We start from the raw sequence: 24782 nt of genomic DNA, 5'->3' as shown, positions 1-24782 counted from the left end.
CACATATTTTTCAAATTACAATTTCATACATATATATTTTTAATATCGAATTTCGATAGATTTTATAATAAATGTCTATGTTTACTAATAATTAACTTCAGTAAAATCGACAATTCAATAAAAATAAATGAAAAATTTGAAAGATAGAGAAATTCAAGTTTGAAAATTCGCGTGTATCGCGGTGCACTTGCGCAGAGACAGTTCGTGATTCTAGAACGACGTGACTCTAGTCTGCGATATCGTACGACGAGTGAATTTAGTTACACCCGTACTGTAGTCCAATAAACATGGCGTCGTGAAGAATATCGAATTGTGTTTAGTGACTGAATGTTTGAGATTTGTGTAGTGCGGTGATTTTTCAGTTACTATAGTATTTTGTCATCACGTTAACATATTCCTGAGGATGTTACCCGACTACGGTTAAAATTTCATTGAGAATCCCACACCAAAAGGTAAGTCATTTAACAAGGTGCATGCCTTTCGAAATAACATTGCTATGTTTTGTCAAAGCGATAGTAGCTTATTTAGAAAAATGATAGTTAATTTTATATTATTATAAATAAATAAAAATCTGATATTTTTAGCTTATTATGTGTTCTTGTTGTTATGTTACAATGACAGGTTGTAATTGTTTCTAACAGTATGGTAGTTACCGTATGCGGCATATACATAATTTAATATCGCGAATATGCAAAGATATATATATGAAATTATTCTTTAATTGAATAATAGTAAAGTAAAGATTTAATACATATAATTCAATTAAATACTATATACAAAATACAATTACCTGTTTTAAACATAGTAAGAGTAATGATTATTTACTTTATTTCAGTAACATAAAACTAGATATTATAATTACCAATTACCGATACCACTTTGAACCAATGCAAATTATAAATTTGTATTAGAGAAAGATAAGAGATTTTATATTCTATCTAGTCCATTCTGCAAACTATTTAATGTAACTTATTAAAAATCAAAGAAGTATGGAATAATAGAAAAGTTGAATAATGAATAACAAACGGAACTGAGTACACTAGTTGAGAAGCACATTATATTCTCAAATATATTTCTTCACAGTACATTCAAAAACTCATAAATTACATAATATCGCACATTTTTGTAGATCAAACATCTATTTACATGCAATTTATATACTAACGATTAACGACAATAAAACTTTTGTCAAAAATGAGTAAAAGTTTCTTAGAGAAAGTAAGAATAGATAGATCATTGTACAAAAGGATAAACGAGATTAGTATTAGAGTCGAATGGTTGCACATGAAGAGTATTATCGCGAGAAGCATGCCTCTTTTTGTATATACGGCACCAGAATCGCAATGTCGCGAAATACATGATTTCCACCAAAGAGAGGAAACTAAAGCCCATGAAGAGACCCAGCAAGCCACCAGTATTAGCTGTATGCAAACAATTATGTAATTAAGATCCTTGAACTTTACAAAACTTTTTATAATTGCGAATCGTATGCTTTTGTTCAAATTTTAACAATTCCAATGTTTCGCTAATCTTACGATACATTATGACTTCATTAGGGTTTTAAACAACTGAAGAACGTCTTATATATATGTGTACCACTGTTGTTCAAACGTAATTTTTAAATGTTTAATGGAGTTGCAAATTAAAAATTTGTTTCAATTGTAATTAATATTTACGTTAATTATAGTTGATAAAATTTAGAAGTATTATATATTAAGTAGTATTATATATTAGTTATAAGATTTTTATATTATTTTATTTTTATTATCTTTCGTGTTTGATTTTTTAACTAATTCATATTACTCAATTAAAACCTACGATTGGTAATGCTATACTACATTATTATATTTTAGTGTCACCATGTGTTTAAACCCTAATGAAAGTAAAATATTATATATTATGTAAATAATGAGATGTGTTGACGATTTAATTTATCTTCTTTGATAAGTATGTTTATATACTGTTAAATTACTACTATCATAGAAAATAAATCAGATCGATATTAGAGCTGAACCCAAGGTATCTATATGAATCAAGGATGGATTAGGTAGAAACGTGCGGCAATAGATGGCACGGGAAAACCATTTATCGTCTAGACCCAAAGTCAACATTTTGGTCGCCATTTTAATCAAAAACTTTCGTTAATATGAATCATATATTACGTAACAAAGATTAAGGTCTACTTACATAGAAATTCTGTAAAACCAAACAACTCGTTCTTCATATACTTAGTGAATTGAGAATCGACGAAGAACAGGTGGACCACCGCCATGTTGGTACTAATAAAGAAAAATCATTCCAATTATTATGACTAATTATTAGTATAAAAAATTATTACTGTTTACTATATTAATGTGTATTATAAATAAATATCAAATAATAATTTTCTTAAGTTAAAGGAACAAATAAAATTACGAGAAGTATTCTTTGCTTTTCTTCACGTAGCTGTCAGGAACAATGAAAGAGGACACCAGTTTGCTCTGTGAGATTTCCACGTTGTAACCGATCTCGAAGCATCCGGGGTAGCAGTTGCAACTTGGCCTGTAAAAAATATGATTTTAATTCTTGTATTGTCGGAATCTTCTGGTGAGAGAAGCTTACGTTTCAGAGACGTTTAAGGCTATCCCAATATCATCGTCATAAAGTTTAACTTCCATTGCTCTGCGAGCTTTCATCGCACATGTATCGTCTTTCTTCTCACAGATTAACGTGTTAGAGGATTCTGGAAACAAATGGTGAATCTAATTTAGAATTAACTTTTATGTTTTAGCTTTTGATATTGAAGAAAGGACATATATACTCATACATAAAAGGTATCCATGTTACTTCACAATAAGATAAACATAATTATTCAATTCAATTTTACCAAAAAATCATACTTAAAATATCATTTAAAAATTACTAAAAGGAATTCATCTAAAAAATTACTGGGCATGTAATACTGGACGCAGTGACAGATCTTCTGCGTGAAATTCGCCTCGCATTCGAGGATACAGTTCCTCTGCGTGTAGGTTCTGTAGTAACGTAGCTTTCTCTCCGAGGTGAAGAAGCACTTCCTCTTCTTTAGAGGAACAGAGATTATCGACTTACTGGCAGTCGATAATCGGGGCGTTATGATCACTCTAGTCTCCTCGCCCGGAGTCACAGTGAATGCAAATTCGGCGATCTTTGGTGTCTCCACCGGGTTATGCAGCAGCATCTGTGAAAACATATTCTTATTCTATCGCTAAATACGCGTGCCCTTTAATTTGCAATGTTACGTACATTTCAATCCTGCTCACATTTTAACAAACAGAAAAGATTTCTAACGTTGTAAAAAGATGTTCCAACAGTAGGTATAATAAGAATTTTTTCATATTTCCTTGAAACTCAGGCTATTTTTCAATTTAGGTCGAAAGTAATCGAAAGAATGCAACAGCATAAAATTGATACCTAAATGGTTCATAATTTTTTGCTTCTCTTATGTTCTTTACGATATTTTTATTAAATTCAATGTGTATTATAATGTAAATATTAAGTAAAATTTGTTAAATGTTACATTAATCATGGTATGATTTTAGATTGTAACGATGGTTAGATGAACGATTAATGTATAGTAGTAGTTTGTAATACTATCCAGATCAATTTCATGATCTGAGATAAAGTACCTTGAAACCAACACTAGCAGTGGACGAACAGTAATATTCATCGACGTCTACGTCAAGAACCAGAGTTAGACCATAATATTGTCCAGCACCATACGGTCTCCATGGAATGGAATCTGGAGGTACGTTTTCATCGTATCCGGTTTCGGGATTCCAATCGATGCTGTTGAATGGGAACGTCATGTTGATGTCGGACCAATCTCGCCTGCAAGCAAAATTCAATTTATAGAATATGGAGGACTATTTCGAACACCATCAAATTAATATTAAATTAATATAATAGAAGAATTAAGAAAATAAAGGAATGTAGAAATTATTGAGGATCACGAAAGACTTGGTCAAACATTGGATGTTCGAAAATCTAAAAATGAAACTATCAAAAGCAAAGAAAAATTTTGATTTCGAATGTAAACTGTTATATCTGGAATTTACTTACGGATTATAAAACAGGTACTTTCTGTCGACAGAATTGAAATTGCAACACATCCCTTCATCTGTCATGGTGGGATTAAATATCTTCTCGCAATCAGTAACATTCCCGTGCCATTTACACAAATGCAGCATGTCTGTGCAAGATTGCGACACCTATTGAAGAATAATTAATGACGTACAGACTTATTTATAAATATTTAAATGAATATTTCAGTGCTTTTACTATAGTCGACATTTACAGATTATTATCAGTACTTCGAATTAATTATAATCATTCCTGTGTTCCTGTAGAACTAATTTAATTGCGCGAGAAGTAAGGTAATAATATATGATATATTAGGTACAATTTGTAAGATGAGATTGAAAGTACTCTTTATCTTGGAACATCATACGACAAGTAGACTAAAGAGATATATGAATAAGATCTAACATTGTTATCATGACAATCTCATAAACCATATGTGCAATTCCATTGTGTGTTACATACGTTGATCATAAAACGCAAGACGTTATCCCAAGTTATCGTGCTCTCGTTGAAACCACGAGGTGACATACTTTCAAGACGACACATATCCTCCAATAACAGCTTCTTTCGTATATCGTTCCTGTTGTTGAATGGTCCGTTGTAATAAATGTTTAACTTAGCTTTTGATAATATTTTAACAAAATATAAAATGAAGATTGAATTGCTTAACTCTTAATTAAGACATAGACAGTATTAAATAAAATATATTATTTAGCTACTTTAATAAAATATGCAATTCCTGTAATATTTTGTTATTAAAAGAAATTTTTTGGTAGGTCTTTTTATCAGTTGCTGGAGAACTCACCCAGCGTTTATACGAGCTGCCTCACTTTTTTTTACGTTGTTCATGTTACAAATGGTAACTGAGGGGAACGGCAACTCGTCCAGGGACACCGATTCTGGACTAAGAGCAATGATAATAGGTGTCGAAACCCACTTTCGATATAGGAACCAAATATAATAAGCGGCTGTTAGGACCGCTAGTGTAAAGGAAATTACCCAGAATATTCTGTGAAGGAGGTATTAGATTTTTAGTTGTTGCAGTGTAACAGATACTTGTATCTTAATATTCGAAGATAAATATTTACAAAAAATAATACAAAATTATATCAAACATTATGTTCAAAAGTGAATACAGATAATAAATGTTTATGAACAAATTTTCATTTAAGACAAAAATTAAGATGTAGAATTGTATTAACATTAAAAGTCAAGTCAAAGTCAAAAGAAAATGTAAACTTTTCTCAGATAACATTTATTATTCCGAGCTCAAAAATTTGTTCGTGTATTAAATGAAATCATAATATTAATTCAAACTGCACAGAATTACCTCTCGACAATTGACAAATTCGAATCTCCGATATAACGCAAGCCATGAAGAGTACTATTCGTACAATATTGCTTCATAATGTTCGTAATCCTTATGCATCGTTGATTTTCACTTTTACTAAATTCACAAACATATTTAAATATTTATTTCCATCTCTGGTATATTAATCACGTCGTGATCTATTATTACCTTATACTCTTGTCGTCGTCATTGTCATAATGCATTAGAGGACTTTCTTTCTTGATGAGCGCGTTCTTGCTGTGCCTAGACCTTAACGTCGTATCCTTCGTCCGGTACATAATCTTGTGAAAAGATTCATTCGCATGAAAAAGAAATTTGTAAAAATTTTCATTCCAAATAGAAAGCAATATACTACTACATGTAGAACCTTTTCCAGTAAGGAATCAAATTTTTCAATTTTAGTGCTTGCAGTCTTATCTACAAGCACTCTTCCATTAGAATTACAAACAACAATTACATAAAGACATAAAGAAAGACATAAGATTTGAACAAACTTCTAACTAATTTCATCTTTTGTTCACAAATAATAGGAATTGCCGTTTAAATGCATGGAACGTATCTCTTAGCAAGAAGTTAGCAAGAATTATACATGTAACTACATAGTAATTAAAGTATCGTTCAAATGCATGGAGCTTTTAATTCTAGTACCTTGAACGAGGCTGGTCGAACTTTGAAAATATCTGCTGTGGCGTATCCTTCTAATTTAAGAGGATGTTTGTACGGGTCCTGTAGATGTACAGTGTTGATGGAATAAGGTATATTAGGATCGTGATTCTTCAAATATTTCAGCGTGGCCCTGTCAGTGGTCCTGTAAACGGTTTCGATCGGTTCTGCCTTATTCTCGTCCTCTGGTTTCGAATAATCCCGATAGTACAGCTTTACCGGCATTGCATTGATATCCTGAATTGCCCGATTGCTATCCATACTGCATCATTATCACAAAAAATTCACATTCTCAACGATTTTATAATCGACTTTTGACTATAGATATCATTTCCTCAAACTTTAGTCCGATTTCTTCCTTTAATACTATTTTTGACATCTTCTACGATGATTTGAAATTGTTTTTAAAAAAAAGGTACAGCAGGGTATTACTGTATTTTAATATCTTAGTAGGCAGATCCTAACGTGTTTGCAATAAAGAGCGTAAGATCTTTTTTAACAAAACATCTTTTTATCAAAAATTCTTATGTAAAAGTGGTATTTTTAATTTAAACAGAAATAATGTATCGTTTATAAAATAATTCTTTGCAAGAGGAGTTATAATAGAATAGGAGTAAAATTTTTCTTTACGAAAAGATGTCAACTGTTGAAACATCAGACGTCGTAAAGCCAACCGATAAAAACGCGGAATTTTTTATGAAAAGATGTAGTACTTCGTACGTTTAAAACAAGTTTCTTTCGAAATGAAATTCCGTACAAGATAATAATATTGTTTCTATATTACTACCGTATTAATTTACAAAAACTCGTTCTATATAAGCATACGTATCGATCCCTTAAAAAAACAAGCCACAGTGACTTACCCTCTTCTTTATTTCATAAAAACTCCATAATCCTTCACATTTCACTCTCTGAACAGCATCCTCTAAAGAAATATCAATAAAATACAAAAATCTCTCGATATATATACTATCTATCACAGGAAAAATTAATTGGGAATTTAACTACTTATGTGAATGATAAAAATGAAATTTCCACTTTTCTAGATTTGCGAAAAATGATTATAATATCTACAGAATGATTTAATAGGCGTCTACAATCGCCAAAAAAAGGATATTAAAAGCGTAATCTCTAACTAGAGATATGCTAAAAGAATAACTTCTTTATGGAGAGCTTTACGTCTTGTCGAGTGATGTTTTCTCGCGCAATTAGACCGACTGAAAAGTGTGTTAGCTTGACGAAGGATGGTACACAGTGTATTTTCACCGGTCCTTCCAACTATCGATGAAGGATGTCTGTCAACCGACTGGGGGTGGGCACCGACATGGACATCCTTTTAACTCGCTTGGACAGGATCCTCACGTGCCAATGGTTGTCTGTTGTCTTTAGTGTATGCCAACGCGATGACACAGATAATTTTAAATGACTGTTTTATCGTACTCCAAAGGAGATCTATTTCGTATAGTTCGGTTGAAAAATGATGGAAAATTTGATTCGCGGAAGTGCCGCTTCTATGCGTTTCTTTTTTCAATATTACGCGTGCTTTTTCCTTTTCTTTTTCTTTTATATGTATTGAAAGTATATTATTATTATCGTTGTTTTTGTTGTTGTTGTTGTTGTTATCGTTGTTGTCGTCGTCGTCGTTGTTTATTGTTGTTGTTGTTGTTGTTGTTGTTATTGTTATATAAATAGCTTTTATAATATTTGTTTGAATTTGCGCAATATGAATGCAATTGTAAACTGAATAAATTAATTGATAAACTCATTAGCTACTATGATTTCCATTTGGAGTTTACAAAGTGTACAAATACAAGCGTAGTATTTTAAAACATTCCAGCGAAGAATCTTTTACTTGAGAAACATATGTTGGTTAAAAATTAATGGATTAATGTAGAATTCTTGAATGCAGGGGAACGTTGGAATGTCTTTGATATTTAAAGAACCATAGCTTTAAACCTCTACAATCAAAACTGTGTTCACTAATGAAGGAAAGCTTGTACATGATTAATTGTCTTTCTTTCTTCTGAAACTTTCATTTGAAGTTTATTTTACTTTACTTTTATTTAAAGTAATGAACCAATATAAAATTGTTGACTACAACAATTTTAACATGAAACATATAATACCAGAATAATTATTTGTTAAAGTAACAGTAGGATTTATTTAGTCCAACTCCATTTATTTTTGTCAAACATAAGAAGCTAGACTCTATTCCATACTGAACACCATATTCTAGTCGTGTCTCGAGACGAGGAAGTCTTACACAATAGTGGAAACGAGACACAAGGCCATTCGAAGAACGTACTTACACGTTATACGAATACCGAGCACATCGAGCAACGAAGATGATCTTGATGGGGCGCGATTTTTCAATGAGATAGGAAAGGGAAGTCGCGCCAGTGTTCCTTTCACCAACTGTTGAGACCAAAGTATCATATAATTGTAGAAAGAACGTCGCCTGATCAATATTAAACAACTATATACATGATCACATATTTGTATAACTTATGGTTTTCAGATATAATAGTGAAAGAAGCGATAAAAAGAAATTATTGTATGTACGTACTACGAAATGTACTTTATTTATTATTAGTAATTACTGCGCATCTTGTAGAGATCTATTAAGAATTGCATACCAATTACTTGTAATAAGAATTTCTATTTAAGTTCCATGGGTGTCTACTAAAAATCACAAATATTCTGTAATATATCTTAGTATAAAATAGAATTGAAATAGAATAGCCTGCGACTGAATTATTTAATGAAATTTCAATATCTCAAGTCAAGTGGTTTTTCGTGCATTTACATGGATGCAATGTAAACGAATAATATATTCATATTTAGAGACAATTTTTTCATCCTGTCTTGTATACATATAATTACGATAATCGTATCTTATAGTAATCACTCAGCTGCATAGTTGAAAGATGTGTACAACAATTATCTACACGGTGGAAGGTTCTGTTGTTGATTGCAAAGTGCAAATGTTTGCAGAACTAGCGTAGTACACGATTAAGCAACATTTATTCGCGTTATCGTGCAAATATTACCTTCGACATTCAAACGCGAAAACGAGCAGCATGAAATTTTTATGAAACGTATGAAACAGACCTAATCTAAAGGATATGTTATACTTTAACGTTGAGGGGGACGAGCTTGCACCTGTGTGTGAAATTATTTACATTGACACTCGTTGGTCGATAGTAGGTCATCGTTGTTTGCTTTGTGTTAAAAAAAAAAACGTTGCAAGAGATGACAGTGATTGCGAAACGACGGCAATTTTTTTAAATTACATACGATTCTATCTAATTAATGGTACATTTGCAATAATATCACATTAAACACACCAGCAGGTTTGAATAAATAATATTATATAATTCCTAAGTAAAAGTAAGAACTAGGTCACTTTGCAATTAGCGCAGGAATCTTAATTATTTTTTAACGTATGATTGAAAGGTTTACGATTTCTTCTTTTCTTAACGATTGCAATACTTGAAAATAATTTTAATTGCAGAGGGGAATAGATTTGTTGAATTAGTTAATTGTATTTCAAAAAGATAAATTCGAACATGTTTTTTTTTTTTCTTCATTTAAGTTACAGAAATGACGAAAAAAAATAGGAAACGGAAATTGGAGGAGGAGGAGCAATCGATGATCAATTGGGAACGGGAGAACATTCTTACAGAAGAAATAAAAAAGGAGATGGAATTCATGTGGGAGGTACATATTTCTGTTACTTATTCCATTCATAAATCCTCTTTTGTAACGTTTAACTGTTTATAGATTCCACAAATATTCCATTTTCTTCATCTGACAAAAGAAGCTCTGAACATACCTCATTTGTCCATGTATGAGATGGAACGAATGCTTTTGATACCACGAGCTTCCAGACAATTGGCAAATATCATGACATCGTTGTTAAGGTAAAGTAGAATTTAGAATAGCAAAAGAAGGATTGAAACATTTTAGATTTTCTTCCAATATTGTTCTATATAAAAATGAATTAAATAAAGTAAATGAAATATTAAATATCCCAAATATTATTGTAAGCTTATCAACTCTTTTCTGAAATTAATAATACTTTTGGTTTTAGTTCCCCCATGTCCAAAGCAAAGTTGAGGAAAATACCACCGATGCCGTACGAATTTTGGACAAACATTCTTGCATACAAGATGAAGATCTGGTTCAAAATTTACGAAGCTAAACATCAGAATGCGATAAAGGTGAGAGTTTGTGATTTTTGTCCTTGATAATGATAATGTTGATTCAATATCGTTACTTATTACAAAGCATTGCATCGCGTGTACAACTATCATTATCTGTTTAAATAAATTAATTTTATACATGGACATTTTGTATTACAGTGATTAAAAATGTGATGAAAGATTTTTAGGTTCTAGAAATTATCGGTGTGGAACCTGAGTTCTGGAATATTTTCCCCGATGCTCCTCTGTTAAATGGCAAGGATTTCGAGGAGTTGACCTTCAGACAGAAAGTTTGGCTTCTGAAAACAGTCTGTGATACAGTCATGGTATGAAAAAATACAACAAAAAGAAAAAAATTAAAAAATAGCGTCCTATGCATGATAAAAATCAAACTTTAAGAATTAGAAGTTTAGAAATTCATTTAATTTAATTAATAAATTCTTTAGTTGTTGTTACAAAATATAATTTTTAGCATACTAGAAAAACTGTGCAAGAGGAAATAGCTAAGCAACCATGGGAAATCCAATATGAAACCGTTCTAGGCACTGATCGTTACGGGGCAAGATACATTTACTTTCCACAGTTTCTTAAAAGTGATCTGAGAGTTTACAGACATTGTCTTGATAACAACATTTTATCAACAGTAAAGGTATCTAATCACTGACAACTTTTAGTTCATTTTATTTCTTCATTGTATCATTTATGTTCTTACTAGTACTATTTCTATTTCAGCCGATTAAGCCGAAAATAAAGACGTTGTTAGAGAATGAAGCATTGGTTTCAAAGGATTTAATGAAAAGGAAAACGAAACATAGGAAAAGAAAATCACGATGGAGTAATGGATTACCACCAAAAGCAAGGAGAAAGCCAAATAAAAGTGATGATAAACATCTGAACGATTTCAAGTGCAGTAGCGACAGTGCAATAGGATCATTGACAAACGAGGACACGAATTTTAGTAGTACAAGCACCTGTAGTAATAACAATAATAGCAGTAGTAATAATAATAATATTAACTTAAATACTATCAATGTCGAAAGGTCGGAAAGTTTGTCGAAATGTTCAGAAGTAAACACTATGTCCGATAAAACATGTGAAAGTACAAAGTCGAGTGGTTACGATACAAATAATTCTGTTCGAGATATTCCTGGTAAGAAATCATCTCAAAAAATGTTTAAAGGATTTTCTGACAGTAGTAATAACATTAAGTGTAATATAGAAATAATCAATGGGATTTTGAGCGATTTAAAATCCGAAACTATCGAGGAAAAGGTCACAGAAAATAACGACATATCTTTGACACACGTTTCGGAAGATAAATTGAAGATAAATCTAACAAAGCAATCATATTTAAATGCGATGGATGTACATATAAATAAAGGTGATTCTGTCGATAGAACTATTGATAATTTGTCTAGTACCTCAAAAACAGATGATGAAAAACTGAATGAAATTATCAGTGCAGAAAATTTGAAATTGAACGATAAAAATCCAGACAACATGCATGGTGTTAGAGAAACACATCAAATATCTATCACGTCGAAATCCGACGATGAAAAATTAAATGAAACGTGGACTCACGTTCGAAAGCAACAAAATGATACTAGCTTATCTGAGAACAAAGTGGAAAATAGGATTCTCAGACGAAATGGAAGGTTCGCTAAAGAACAGAAATCGAGTAATGAACAATCAAACCAAATAATTAAAAATGAAACATCTTCCGATGATAAAGATCTTTCTTTGAGCGAATTAAGAAGTATGTTACAAAAAGAAGCGATGGAGGATGATTTTTCTTTTGACGAGAATAGTGAGATTAAATACAATCTTAGGAAATTAAATCACCTAAAAACGGAAGAATGTAAACAGGAAACGGAGGATTTTAATACGATGCTTTCGGAGCTTAGTGTCTCAAAATTTCAACTTGTGGCTGACAGTGTTAATTCACTAAGAGACCTTATTTCTACCTTTTCACCAAAAAATGGTAGTCTAAGTGCTGATACTGATGGTGAAGTACGTAATGTCTTTATTTTATCTAAAATTATTTTCTTTTAGCCCTTTTTTAAATTTATATATTTTCTCAGGCCGAACTTATATCTCCATGTGAAGTAAAATTGGTAAAAAGAATGACAGAGTTGCTATCTTCTTTAGAGGAAATGGAACCGACTTTGCGAGAGTCGATGAAAAGAGCTAGAGGAAAGCTCCAAAAGGAATGGACTAATTTTAAGGAAGGGTATATATATTTCATTTATATTAAAGCATACAATATCATCCACACTATCAGATCTCATCGAATTTCATCTGGGAGTAACAATAATAATTTTGAAAGATTGAACAAAATATGTATATCTGATAATTTGTTTGCACAATTTTTTGCACTTAGTACTCCCAGATCAAAAGTTCATCCTGCCTGAAACCTCTTAAACTTGCTACAATCTATGTATGATCTGTAAAGTGGAACTCATCCACCTTCTTTCAGTAACGTTGCTTTCATTATTGAGTATGTATGACAAACAAGTTGCTGTATGTTGTAGCAGTACGGAGGATCAGGACTCATCTGGGGAGGGTCTTGGCTCTAATTGGTGGGTTCTTGGATCGCAGGGCTGTCAATTGTCAACTTCCGGAGACGCAACGTTACAAACGTTACCGCAACCTACCATATCCCCAACTGGTTCCCAAAACGTCCCCAACAAGATCGAAGAGGTATCCGTTAGTTACGCAGAACACAATAAAAACATCAAACAAGAATGCACAAAATCTCAAGATGAAAGAAACAAAGGTAACAGTCAAAAGAACGCAGGAATTGAAGAAAAGACAAAAGAAGATTCAAGCAAAGAAGGTATAAATAAGAGGCAGTGAAATGACAATAAAATGTTTTAATTTTAACAAAATCATTGATATTAATAAAAAATTTCATTTTATTATGAAACTAGAACAACAAACGCGAAGAGTGTTACGAGCTCGGGGCATTTCCTCATATACAGAACAACTTTATTCAGACGATGAGATCGAAAAGAACGAGCTGGAAGAATGGACCGACGTTGAGGCCGTGTACGCGGCTCCCAGCACACAGACAGGTCCATCCACTTCATACCTTACTCCGAAAGTCAGATACTCTGACGATCGGACAAACAAGGAGGAGGACTCAGACCAAGATTGGATTTTACCAAGCTCTCGCAAAAGGAAAAATAAACGTCCATGTGAGTATAACAACGTGAAATTATTATAATCAACACTTCAGTAACTTTACCAATTTTTTAAAAGTATTATAGAGCATTATTATATATTATCATAAGAAATAATCAATGCAAATTATAATTTATAGCTGCCAATAGAAGATTAAAGTCTTTCCAACACAAGTTACAAAGCATCAAAATTAAGGCTCTCCAAATCGTGGCAGAATCAAAAGTATCCTCTTCCACCAAACTCAAAAGTAAAAGGGAACTTCCTAGAATCAAAGAAATCCAAATATGCAAACCAAAGAAACTGACCAAGTCAGAATCCCCTAACAACAACAGTACAGCAAAGAAACAAAAAGCTGTAGTTGAAAGTAAACCTAAAAAAACAGTGCCTTCTACAGAAACGGCTTGCAAAGTAGAAAATATCGCAAGCGTGCATTCGGAGTTGGACATCAAAGACGAAGGCCCGATCTATGATTCTACACCGAATCAGTTCGATAGCTGTTACACGGTTAATTCTAATTATGTGATGCTCAAAACTGAACCAAATCCGACGAATTATTATGTGATGCAATCAAATTCTGCAACTGTCGTTCCACAAAGTGCAATCGTGCAATCTGGCCCAATGGTCTCAAGTATCATACCACCGATTCAACAAGGTTATTACGTACAAGGGGGGCAAAATTACATTATCCAAAATTCACAAACCAATTTCGTATCTTCACAACCATTCCAACCTCAAGGATCACAAATGATAGCTCCACAACAATTTGTCAACCATCCTGGTTATGTACCTTACATGGTAACGACTACTCAACCCCCAACTGGATATATAACTACCGGTCAACAAATTGTTTCGCAAGAAATGCCTCAAAATCCTCCGCTTTCAGTTCAACCTAATCCTACTCCAGTAACTAGACCTTTGCAAAACAAGTATTCGGTGCCAAAACAGAACTATCCCAATATCAGAGCTATCCTAGCACAGCCTAATAAAGCTGTTATAAAAAGTAGTGTGTCCATAAGAGAAAATACACCGCGACACGATAATTCCAGTGTCATGAAAAACGTTCAACAGCAACGCACCCCTGTTATGATGCAGAAACCGAAGAAACCAACCACATCTTTGGAAAACACCGGTCAGAAGACTACTTCTTTGATTGTTCTCAGCGACAGCGATGATGAGATTGAGATGATAATTACCGAGAAGACCGGTCCTGATACTGAAGCAGAAAAAGCAAAGAGTACATCTAGGAGAAACATCGCGCAGACTAAGCAACAGTCAACACTCACGTCAAACGAGACGGCGGAGGTGCCAACGAAAAGTCTGCTTCCTCCACAGATAATACAACGCATGAATCAAGGTGGGATCTCTATAACACCAGTCAAATCCACACCACCTGTTCAAAATACCAATACACAGTTGGTAGTCGTTGTAAACGAAACTGGAAGCCATTATGCCTTAGCATTGCCGAACGGAAGCAAGCTGATTCTGACTCCTGAACAAGTCGCACAAATTCGAGCTTCGAACGGTGGGAAGCTGATCTTGTAAGACATTATTTTAATTCTAATTTCAAAATCTTTTATAGAATGAATAGAGTATATTCGTGATCTCTGGTTCGCGTATATATCGTCGAAATTGATGTTCCTACACAAAGATCTGTATAATAATATCGGAGCATTCTGGAGCATTTTGTTTCAATTTGTACGCGAATATCAAAAACTGCTATACACTATTTTAAAATAATGAAACCACCTGTATTTGAAGTGTTACTTTGACTATTATTGAATGAGTTTATTCCTGAATCGTTTCACTTTGTGCTTATGAAGATCTTAAGGAAGACATAAGGAATTTTATGCATTTATCTATTCAAATGAAAAAGAAGAAAGGTCTTGACACATTAGACATGCATATATGAATACACTAAACATATTCTAAATATTGTATCTTTTCGAATATTTCTCTTTCCACATTGTAACTCGAGACCTGTGATGTCTACAACAATTTTTATATATTTTTGTTACACTATGTTGAAACAATATTTGTATTATACAAATAGATCGGAAATGTTAACAAAACATCAATTTTTTCGGGTTTAAATCAAGCTTAAAACACTTAAGCGTAATTAATAATATACATGTTTAGAATATTTCGTTTACAAATTATATTTATGAATTGTTAATTTTTGCCATGACTCGGATTTAAACCAAACATTGAAATGATTCACTTGAAGACTATGATAAAACGTTATGGTTCACAGAATGAATTGCAAGGAAGAGTATTTTATATACTGTTCAACTTCGAATGATATCATAAATACGTATTATTACTACATAACATGCATTTAGGTCACTAATATAATGTGTAAATAATATTCTACATGAATAAAATAATTATTAAGACATCACTCGCGCGTAACCTGAATTATAAAAAACTTTGATCAATCATTACATATTCTATAAATTTTAATATCTAAAATTTTTGTAATAAAGCTTATATTGAAAACCATTAAATTCGAATATATAAAATTTACGAAATTAAAGATTTAGTAAGTACCGTACAAATCACTACAAATATGTACAACTCATTTGCAGTAAATAAATAATTGAAATAATTACATTATTTAAACTAACAAAGGAATAAATGCAAATAAGTTGTATGAGATATATTTAATTTTCATTTCTAATTATGTCTCAAAATATATTTATTAATAACTAATTTACCCATAGTTCTTGAAACTATTGTGAAATATAATCACAAGGCATTGTAATGCTCTTCTGTATTATTTATTATTCAATGCATAGATCGTTGATATTGCTTCATGTATAAATCAGAAATTCATTGCACCAGAACAGTATAATTTTTTTGTTCTTACCTAGAATGATGAATTTTATGAAGTACATGAACTACTGCTTTTGACAAACATGAAAAAGTTATGTTATCTTTAAGTTAAATATATTGAAAAATTAGTTTATTTGAACAATGTTAAATCGTTAAAAATATAATTATATATAATATTAATTATATACCTTAAATCTCATACTACATATTATATTACTATATTTAAAAAAGAGGGTCACAAACTGAAAATTTAATATATGAAATTGTTTTTTATTTTACATATAATAATTTACAAAGTCGAAAATAGTACTCGTTGGTATATATTATTTTCTCGCTTTACAAGCTCTGGCGCATATATTACAAATATATTACAAAAATATGCTAAATAAGCTTTGTACACTTTACAGTGAATAGGAACGTTAAACATTTCAATTAATAATGAGCATGTGTTTTTTTTAACTATCAATCACAAAGTAACTTGAATTATTTACAATTGATATTATGAAAGATTGTAAGAATTTTATCACTATGATGAAATCAATTGAAAAAAAGACACACTTCAAGGAGATTGAAAAATTAAATTACAAGTAAATTAAAAAGATGGCTAAAGCAATTAGAATATAAAAAAATATTAAATTGGTATTAGAATATTCGTCAATAATTGTCCTAGAAGAATGCCATTATGCCATATATGATAAATTTTTCTTATTAATCACTATCTTCTATTTGATTCCTTTTCTTATAGATGTCTTTATCAAAAGCTAGGAATTTTGTTAAACGTGAACCATTATATGGTGTTTCACTTCCTGGTGGATGTAGTCGCATCTAAAACAGACATGCATTTATAAAAATAATATATGTATATAAAAAAAAGATTCCAGACTTTTAAATTAATAATTTATCTTTTATAATTTGGTCAAACATCATGAATGAAATACTACCTACCACAATATATATGTTTGATGAAGTCTTCAGGTTCGTTTCATGATTGATGAAGTTCAAGAATGAATTAATATTTTGGTAAATAATTTCAGTTAATTAACAAGTTATATTTTCACAAGTACAGATAAACGTAATTTTGTCACATAGAAGATATAAAAGACATTCCAAATTTTTGTCACAATTATAATTTACATTTTATCATAGAATATCCATCTGACAATTTAGACGTGCACAAATGAATCAAACGAAACAAAATGATGCAAAGTTAGTGTGCAATCGGTTATCAAAGTATCAGCCGTCGAAGCTACATTTGGAGAATTAATGATCAATTTGCCCAACTCCTTTGTTAGTTTTATTAATGTTATTACGGAAAAGATATTACAAATTCCGGTCACCAAGCACGGAAACTACAAACTAGCACCGGTAAGATTGGATCTTACAATAAAAAATAGAAAAAGATGAAGCATTAAATACTTTATATCACTTACAATGAAAATTAAAAAAAAATTATATAAGAAAGTGAACTCACTATAAATATATATTCTAATATTGTCACGTGGTATGATAACAGTTTAAATGTTAACATGAATAATTTAACTAGTTAATCTACTTTTCCTTCTTAAACTGATCGTATCTATAAACTATTTAATTGGACGTTTGAATTTGGGGAAGAAAAATGTTTTGTAATTATAGGACTGAAGGTTGCAAGCTTGAGCATTAGTGGAGGGACCCATTTGCAAAATTGCACGCATTGCTTGATCGTGCAGCACCAATTTCTCATTTGTCGACGTAGCCATCCACGGTGTTCTCATCTCCCTCTGCTTTGTTTCTGAATCGCTTCTGCAAGAAAACAAAACCGACACCAGTCGCGTTACACGTGATGGACATGATGTTACGTTGATGATGATCGGATGATGCGTGCATCACTAGTAAAACTTAGCTTAGCTTACTTCTTCCGTTCTCTGAAGTTCAATTGGAAGCATTTTATTTTATTAATTAAATGTAAAATAATTAATAGCGATTCTTTAACATACAAGATAGACGTTAGAGATTATAGATTAAACTAAAGAAATAAACTTGAATTTTGAAACAGGCCTAAGTCAGGCCACATTTGAAATGTTTTAGGAAAACTCTGTTGGAACATAAATTGAAAAGTCTATCTGGAAATTTTCGCACATTAATGTAAGTAACTGTTTCCATTCTCGCATTTTCGACTTCCAGTTAAACCTCGTTACAAAAAGGTTTAATCGCGTTAACGTAGAACGCGTAAAATGCAGCTGAAGCGCATAAGCTCCTCTTTAACAATTCAATCAAAACATTGCTGTTTCTGTCTTATTCATCTGATTCGTCCCAGCTGGTTGCACTTGAGTACACCTTGTTCTCTGTTCATACGCGTTCCAAGATTTTCCCGAGGTTTGACCGCTTTCGGTGAGAAATTTCGAGGCCCATGACCTCGACGATGACTCACCATAATTCTGTACTTCTCTTTGCACGCGTATTCGGTCTCGTCCACGTCGTTGTAGCAGTCGCTCTTGTAATCGGGTGGGATCGGTTTCCCCTCGAATTGGCAAAGCCTTGACAACGGCTTCGCGTTCACGATCATCTTCTGGAAACCAGTCGGTTTCTGTTGCGGGCAGTAGAACACATCTGGAGTATTTTTGTCGAAAACAATGCTCTTCCGCATCATATCACCAGCCTCCACTGTTAGAAGGATTACCTATTAAGAACAGTTTCTTTATTATTCTAATTGTTCTCTGGTTAAAGAATCTTCAATCTCTTCTTTTTAATTTTTAAGTAATTATTTTAATTACTGGAATCATTCATGTAAGCTTTCTTTGCTATCATCTAAGAGTAATTGATGTGTTAAATAACGATCAGGAAACTTATATTTTTAACTAAACGAAAGTGTTACCTATAAACAAAAGTATTTAACAATGCTATGTTGTTAAAATTAAAAAAGCATAATATCTTCTAGAAACTTACTTATGTAACAAAATCTGCTATGATATATATTAGAAGTTCTAGTCATTTAAGTAAGTATCTGAAAAAAATTATGCTTTTTCAAATTATAAAAAGACATTTCAAAGTTCTAAGATACACAAATAGAATTACATAAACCTCTATATCTCATTTTTTAGGCATTTTTTACCAAGTATTTTTACTTTACAAGTTAAAGAAACATTCCTGCTTTAAAAAATCGTTACAGTTTATGTCAATCTTCATCTCATTTGATATAATTCATACGTCATTAACTGCACTTTCCATTTGTGAAAGGATCGATATTCTTCGACTCCGAGTTCGCGAGTTTTACGCAAGAAAGCAAAGTGCGCAATTTGCGTGCGATTTCTTCTAAAGTTCAAGCAAAGTTATATAGAATCAATAACAAAAGAAGAAAGAAAATGATACAAAAATAATTCGTGATTCTGTCTAAGCCGTTGAACTTAGGCATGAAAAAGTAAAGTATAATCTTTCCTCTCACGATGAACGATTTCTCCAATTCATCGGTTCGCCAGCAACGAATTATGTACAATGCATTCGTGATTAGTTCCGGAAGTGTGAAAAGCAGGAAGCATAAGAAACCGTGATATATCTGATATACTTACGGCAAGCATAGCCACCACACTACAAGCGTATGCGATTCCTGAAAAAAGAAAAAGATGATATTTACGAAATAAGAAATGTATGAAAAATAGCAAAAATGATAAAAAAGTTAAAAATAAGGAAATAAAAATATATACGGATCTTGAAAAGATGAAGAAATATATTGTTCCAGAAAAAAGAAAGAAAGTCTGATAATGGGTGTGATTTTTTAAAGAAATGAAATAGTTTGCAATGCCTGAAAGGATTATTATTTTAATAAAATAAATTGATAAGGTGCAATTAATATGCGCTACTTATTAAGGATTATGTGAAATAATAATAAAAATAATATGCGAAACTAACAAGTATATGTAATTTAGAAAAGGGGAGATGAGAGAAAGGAGAACTACTATATATGTAACTCCAAACGAAATGAAGAAATGAAAAAGAGATCGGTTTCATACTTAAAAGGCGGGGCACTATTGGGACAGAGCAAAAAGTTTCATTCTGGGCATGGAAACTTACGCAAGTTGGCTTGTGGACATGCTCCATTATTAAATGAACGTAAACGATAAAAACTGGGCCGCGAAGAAAAGGAGTCAATGCCATGCATGTTCATTATACGCTCGAGACGATTTTTCTTCTTTCGATTGAATTTGCTTACGGTATTGTCGTTCGACTTTATTAAATTATTAACTGAATTATTGTAACTCAGGGCTGCAAAAAAATTTCAAAAAGGGACATCTTCTACACTTATATTTTTGAGATTACAACAACAAAGACTAAAAAGAGAGTTGTTTAACAGCAAATAGTACTTCAATACCAATAACTTTTCTTTGAATTTTCATACAATGGAAAATAGAAAAGAGAATAAATAAATTATTAATAAAAAAGGAAAGGTAGAATAGAAAGGAAGAAAGAACAATCAATTCGTTAAATAAATATCAAAAGACCAATATGAAAAATATTCCTTCCAATTCTGTAATACTCCACTATCCTAAAACTGAAATAGGAAATATTTGTTTATTTTTCAAAAATTTGAAGAAGATGATAAAGAAGAAAAAGAGAGACACTTGTTTCTCAAAGAAACCTCTTCAAGAATACATTTACATTTACATAAAGAGCATAATGATATGAATCAAGGAAAATTGTAATTGTTTCCTTAAACCGATCTTTGCTTTGGATTTATCTTTAGTTGTACGTGACGAGTGGGAGGATACAGTTAGACAGACATTTTTATCCGTTGGATCTACTATCGATCCTAGGCAGCATTTAAGCGCATTTCTACAAGGACGACGAGGTCGGTATGGTTCCGTGTGGTGCATTCGATCGGGTTGCTCCTGTTTCAAGATATTAATCTCGTTGAACCGATACCCTCCTGACATTTTGTTGACACCATGTGACACTCGTGAATAGAAATAAGAATGATCAATCAAATTACATCCATCGTCTTTTAATTCATCTTATAAATGATGGCATATTTATAAAAATATTAAAATGACGTTTATGTAAGTCTACAAAGCTAATCTTGGATGAATCGATGTTTCTAGTTATGATGCCTGTAAGTAAAATAAAATTACATATATAAAAATGAAAAGTATAAAAATTACTTAACACAGAATATTAATTTAATGGAATTCTATTAACTTAATATATTGATATAATAAAACATATTGATTTCCAAACATAAAAATAAGATAATTAACATAAGAATTAACATAAGAATTAGAATTAAAGAAGGCATGTGTGACTTATCTCCCAAACAGTTAATACCTATTTCCTAATCGTGATGCTATTCTTTTCTAGGTCAATGTTTAACGAGGTGTAAAAGCATAAGAATTGCGAAAGTGATCGCTGACTCATCGTTTGTCAGAAATTAAAGACAACTATTATTGATTGCAATTTTTAGCGAAAAAACGATCCAGAAAGCACAGTCTGGAATCTTCAAAATATGCAACGAAATGCATTTTAATGTAACATTTCCTCTTTGACATTTGTCTATGACATTTAAAATCTAGTTCATTCACCGTAGTAAGCATAAAGTTGCTAATTTGTCCTTCCATTGCATAGGATTGTATCTTTACTTTTAACTGATCTTCAGTTACCTTAAATATCGCCTAAATTCTTAGAAAAAATTATATATTTATTTCATAATTAGCTAAAACTAATAATAAGATAATTACCATAACTGTAAAAATCTCAGTATGATGATATTTTTGGTGAACGCAAGACTTAAACGACGTGCCAAAGCCTTTTAAGTAGCGGATACCATACCGATACTGATCAATTACGTGAGTAATTCTTTAATTATTTTGAACGCAACAGTACAATCGTAGATATCTATAGCTTCAGATTTAGTCAGTATTTAAATTTATTGAACTTATAACTATCTCTTGCACGATTAAGACAAAACCATACAATAGATTCAAAAATTAATATTCAAATCCAGCGTTAGCAGATAAATTTTATAATAAATGTTATTATTATAAAATTATTATAAAATTATCGATGATACGTCAACATGGAAAATACGCAACATTATTGTTATGTCAGCAAAGACGCATAAGCAGAGAGTCTAATGTACTCGTGTGTCTCATCCTGCATACCTAAACGAAGACGCAAGGCATTACTGCGTGGATTTCACCTTTGATTTATTGCTTTCGCTGCCGAAACAAGCTTCAATACGTTCAGCGTTTCAGAATCGAGCGCGGCAAGCAGCTTTAAGTTTGTCCGTTTCGAATAAGTTGGCGCAAACAGGATTGAAACTTACCCATGCTGGTGAACGTGTTCTGCACGGGAAAGAGCACCTGTTGATCCACGCGAGACGGCGTCTCTTCGTTGACTGAGATTGCACCGGATTCGCGCTCCCCGCAGGCACTCGTACTGAAAGTGAGTGCCGTTACGTTATACAGGATGTACCAAAACTATAGGACTAACAGTATCCACGCAACCTCTCACAGAAAGAGCATAAAGAATAAGGTATTTTGAATAAAATATATTCAAAGAAAAACCTTATCTTGGAAAAAATAATCTTCCTTTTACAAGAGAGGTTTAAAATGCAATGACTAATGCCAAGTACTCATTGTTAAGAACATCCTTGTATAGATATATTTTAGAATAAGTAAAATATATAGAAATGTACAATCGTTACTATGGTACTGTTGTTTGATAGACAATTTCAGAGAATTTGAGGAGGAATGGAGTGGGTGTTAGGTGGGCAGGAGGCCTCGTCATTTCCATATTCAGGTTCGATAATGTCATCAGTTTCTGGTGGGCTTCATTCTGAGGATCGAACGTCTTCTAATTAGGAATTCGCAAGAAGTTCGATGTCGCGCAGAATTTTATTTCACGATCCTTTTAGCATAATATTTGTTCTTTGCGCGTATACAAAATATATCGCATATTTTTCTTTCACACATAGCTTAAAAGTATGAGATATCTCATACGAAAAGTAAAATTATTATTTCAAATATAATCTTATTAAACTTTATTAGATGGGTACTTAAAATACTGTAAACAAGTTGAAGAAGTTATATATTAGCAGTCTAAAATATGAATAGAACATATTAGATAAATATTCAAATACGTACATATGTATATATAATAACATCTGTTATCTTATTTCTTGTTATGCCAATTTATCAAAATCAATATCTGAGAAATCCAGAAACAAAAGTAATTCTTTATACGAATTAGTTTCAATATCAGCTATATTCTATGTTTTAACAGACACTTTGGTATTAATATTATCATTGATCTGCATATTATCTTGTTATTTCTTCTCACTTCTAAATAAAATATATAATCATATTTTTATGACCACAAACAATGTTACTTTCAATATATGTATAAAGAATTCTTATATATATATCTTATGTATATTATATTTAAAATAAAATGTATGTATTATGATGAACATCTATAATATTTATATTAGTAAAAACAAATTAATAAATACCAGATACTGAAATGAAAGCTCCTCTATATTTGTATTCTTTTTGAATATTATCCTTTGCATAGGGAACTGTCTGTCTATCTAAGTGTTCCCTTTTAATCTGAAGTTTTAAATTACCTCTGACCTTTTTCCATGCTTAAAATCTTTTGGTGTCTATTTAAAAAAAATAAGAATATTAAACTATGAATATTACATATAACATAATAAATATAAATGATTTCTTGCTTCACAATATCTCCTTACTTTAATATAAAAAGCAATTGATATTTTTTACCAAGTAACTCTAAGGTATAATAATATATATACTTGGCTTTTTGATGTTTGTATTTAAAAATTTCAAATTTAATATCAAATATTATATGTTTGCTCTTAGTCTAGTAAATAAATTTCATAATGATCCGCAATAATATATTATAAAAATAACTATAGTTTAGTAGATGAAACCTTTTCATGGATATCTTTGAGAAAAATTTCACTAATTTTAAGACTAGTTGAAATAGTTCTCTTATCTAAATAATAAAATTATAGAATTAAATTATATATAATAATTTGTATAATGATGTTAAAATAAATATTTACATTGTGATTAACTTAATGTTTTCTGTAGAAATGCTATCTACAATTGCACCTGCTTAAAATTGTGAAATAATATCTGCTTCTGATTAAAATCAAACATCAAAATGATTTGCCTTGTAGAAGGATCAATACTAAAATGAAAACTATATTATAATCAATATTATAACATGAGTTAAAATAAAGTTTTACTATTTCTACAAGTATAATCATAATATACATAAACATACCTATTCTCTTTCATAAATTCCATTACAACCTCAAGTACTTCAATCCAACTAAAACAATGGTTTTTACTTTTTAAAGTCATACACATCTTTACAAAATCATTTAGAACCTAAAGATCTGTAAATTCTATACATGTTTTGTAATCTTATTGCATTTACCTTTTAACCTT

General features: G+C 31.4%; 3 protein-coding genes across 12 annotated transcripts; 1 reads left to right on the top strand and 2 right to left on the bottom strand.

Annotated features, from left to right (window-relative positions):
* The first annotated feature begins 177 nt into the window (after nt 1-177).
* On the top strand, nt 178-18919 carry LOC139990529 (uncharacterized). Of its 2 annotated transcripts, none has more exons than XM_072009895.1 (11): nt 178-452; nt 9711-9835; nt 9899-10038; nt 10209-10338; nt 10509-10646; nt 10793-10969; nt 11053-12330; nt 12402-12550; nt 12852-13156; nt 13251-13517; nt 13643-18919. In XM_072009895.1, exons 2-11 carry the CDS (start codon nt 9719-9721, stop codon nt 15043-15045), a joined length of 4104 nt encoding a protein of 1367 aa, XP_071865996.1. In that variant the 5' UTR covers nt 178-452; nt 9711-9718; the 3' UTR covers nt 15046-18919. The 2 variants fall into 2 exon arrangements, with proteins under 2 accessions (XP_071865996.1, XP_071865994.1); XM_072009893.1 differs by lacking the exon at nt 178-452 and adding an exon at nt 3626-3766.
* On the bottom strand, nt 1032-8683 carry LOC139990535 (pickpocket protein 28). Of its 7 annotated transcripts, none has more exons than XM_072009907.1 (14): nt 8425-8683; nt 6979-7040; nt 6101-6377; nt 5621-5733; nt 5432-5548; nt 4907-5110; nt 4564-4681; nt 4081-4229; nt 3648-3849; nt 2929-3199; nt 2602-2722; nt 2416-2541; nt 2188-2279; nt 1032-1421 (listed from the first exon to the last, which is right to left on the bottom strand). In XM_072009907.1, exons 3-14 carry the CDS (start codon nt 6374-6376, stop codon nt 1234-1236), a joined length of 1977 nt encoding a protein of 658 aa, XP_071866008.1. In that variant the 5' UTR covers nt 6377; nt 6979-7040; nt 8425-8683; the 3' UTR covers nt 1032-1233. The 7 variants fall into 7 exon arrangements, with proteins under 7 accessions (XP_071866008.1, XP_071866007.1, XP_071866013.1 ...); XM_072009906.1 differs by having other exon boundaries at nt 8434-8683; XM_072009912.1 differs by having other exon boundaries at nt 6101-6260; nt 8425-8681.
* Nucleotides 16585-24782, bottom strand: LOC139990559 (uncharacterized). Of its 3 annotated transcripts, none has more exons than XM_072009960.1 (5): nt 24616-24782; nt 22628-22740; nt 19881-19918; nt 18746-18994; nt 16585-17160 (listed from the first exon to the last, which is right to left on the bottom strand). In XM_072009960.1, exons 1-5 carry the CDS (start codon nt 24699-24701, stop codon nt 17044-17046), a joined length of 603 nt encoding a protein of 200 aa, XP_071866061.1. In that variant the 5' UTR covers nt 24702-24782; the 3' UTR covers nt 16585-17043. The 3 variants fall into 3 exon arrangements, with proteins under 3 accessions (XP_071866061.1, XP_071866060.1, XP_071866062.1); XM_072009959.1 differs by lacking the exon at nt 24616-24782 and adding an exon at nt 23009-23279; XM_072009961.1 differs by lacking the exons at nt 16585-17160; nt 24616-24782 and adding exons at nt 17364-18117; nt 23009-23194.

Source organism: Bombus fervidus, chromosome 9 (genome assembly GCF_041682495.2).
Source record: "Bombus fervidus isolate BK054 chromosome 9, iyBomFerv1, whole genome shotgun sequence".
Lineage (NCBI taxonomy): Eukaryota > Metazoa > Arthropoda > Insecta > Hymenoptera > Apidae > Bombus > Bombus fervidus.
This window is presented reverse-complemented; position numbering and strand designations above follow the sequence as displayed.

What these genes read in the sequence shown, in the direction of transcription:
- LOC139990529 (XM_072009893.1), top strand. An exon ending in AACATCAGAATGCGATAAAG is followed by an intron (nt 10,339 to 10,508) that starts GTGAGAGTTTGT and finishes AAAGATTTTTAG; the next exon opens with GTTCTAGAAATTATCGGTGT. An exon ending in ACATTTTATCAACAGTAAAG is followed by an intron (nt 10,970 to 11,052) that starts GTATCTAATCAC and finishes TTTCTATTTCAG; the next exon opens with CCGATTAAGCCGAAAATAAA.
- LOC139990535 (XM_072009907.1), bottom strand. Translation starts at nt 6,376, where the DNA reads ATGGATAGCAATCGGGCAATTCAGGATATCAATGCAATGCCGGTAAAG. An exon ending in AATTTGTCAATTGTCGAGAG is followed by an intron (nt 5,111 to 5,431) that starts GTAATTCTGTGC and finishes CCTCCTTCACAG; the next exon opens with AATATTCTGGGTAATTTCCT. An exon ending in CTGCTAGTGTTGGTTTCAAG is followed by an intron (nt 3,200 to 3,647) that starts GTACTTTATCTC and finishes ATGTTTTCACAG; the next exon opens with ATGCTGCTGCATAACCCGGT.
- LOC139990559 (XM_072009959.1), bottom strand. Translation starts at nt 23,118, where the DNA reads ATGACATTATCGAACCTGAATATGGAAATGACGAGGCCTCCTGCCCAC. An exon ending in TATCAAACAACAGTACCATA is followed by an intron (nt 22,741 to 23,008) that starts GTAACGATTGTA and finishes ACTCACTTTCAG; the next exon opens with TACGAGTGCCTGCGGGGAGC. An exon ending in GTGTGGTGGCTATGCTTGCC is followed by an intron (nt 18,995 to 19,880) that starts GTAAGTATATCA and finishes TGTTCTTAATAG; the next exon opens with GTAATCCTTCTAACAGTGGA.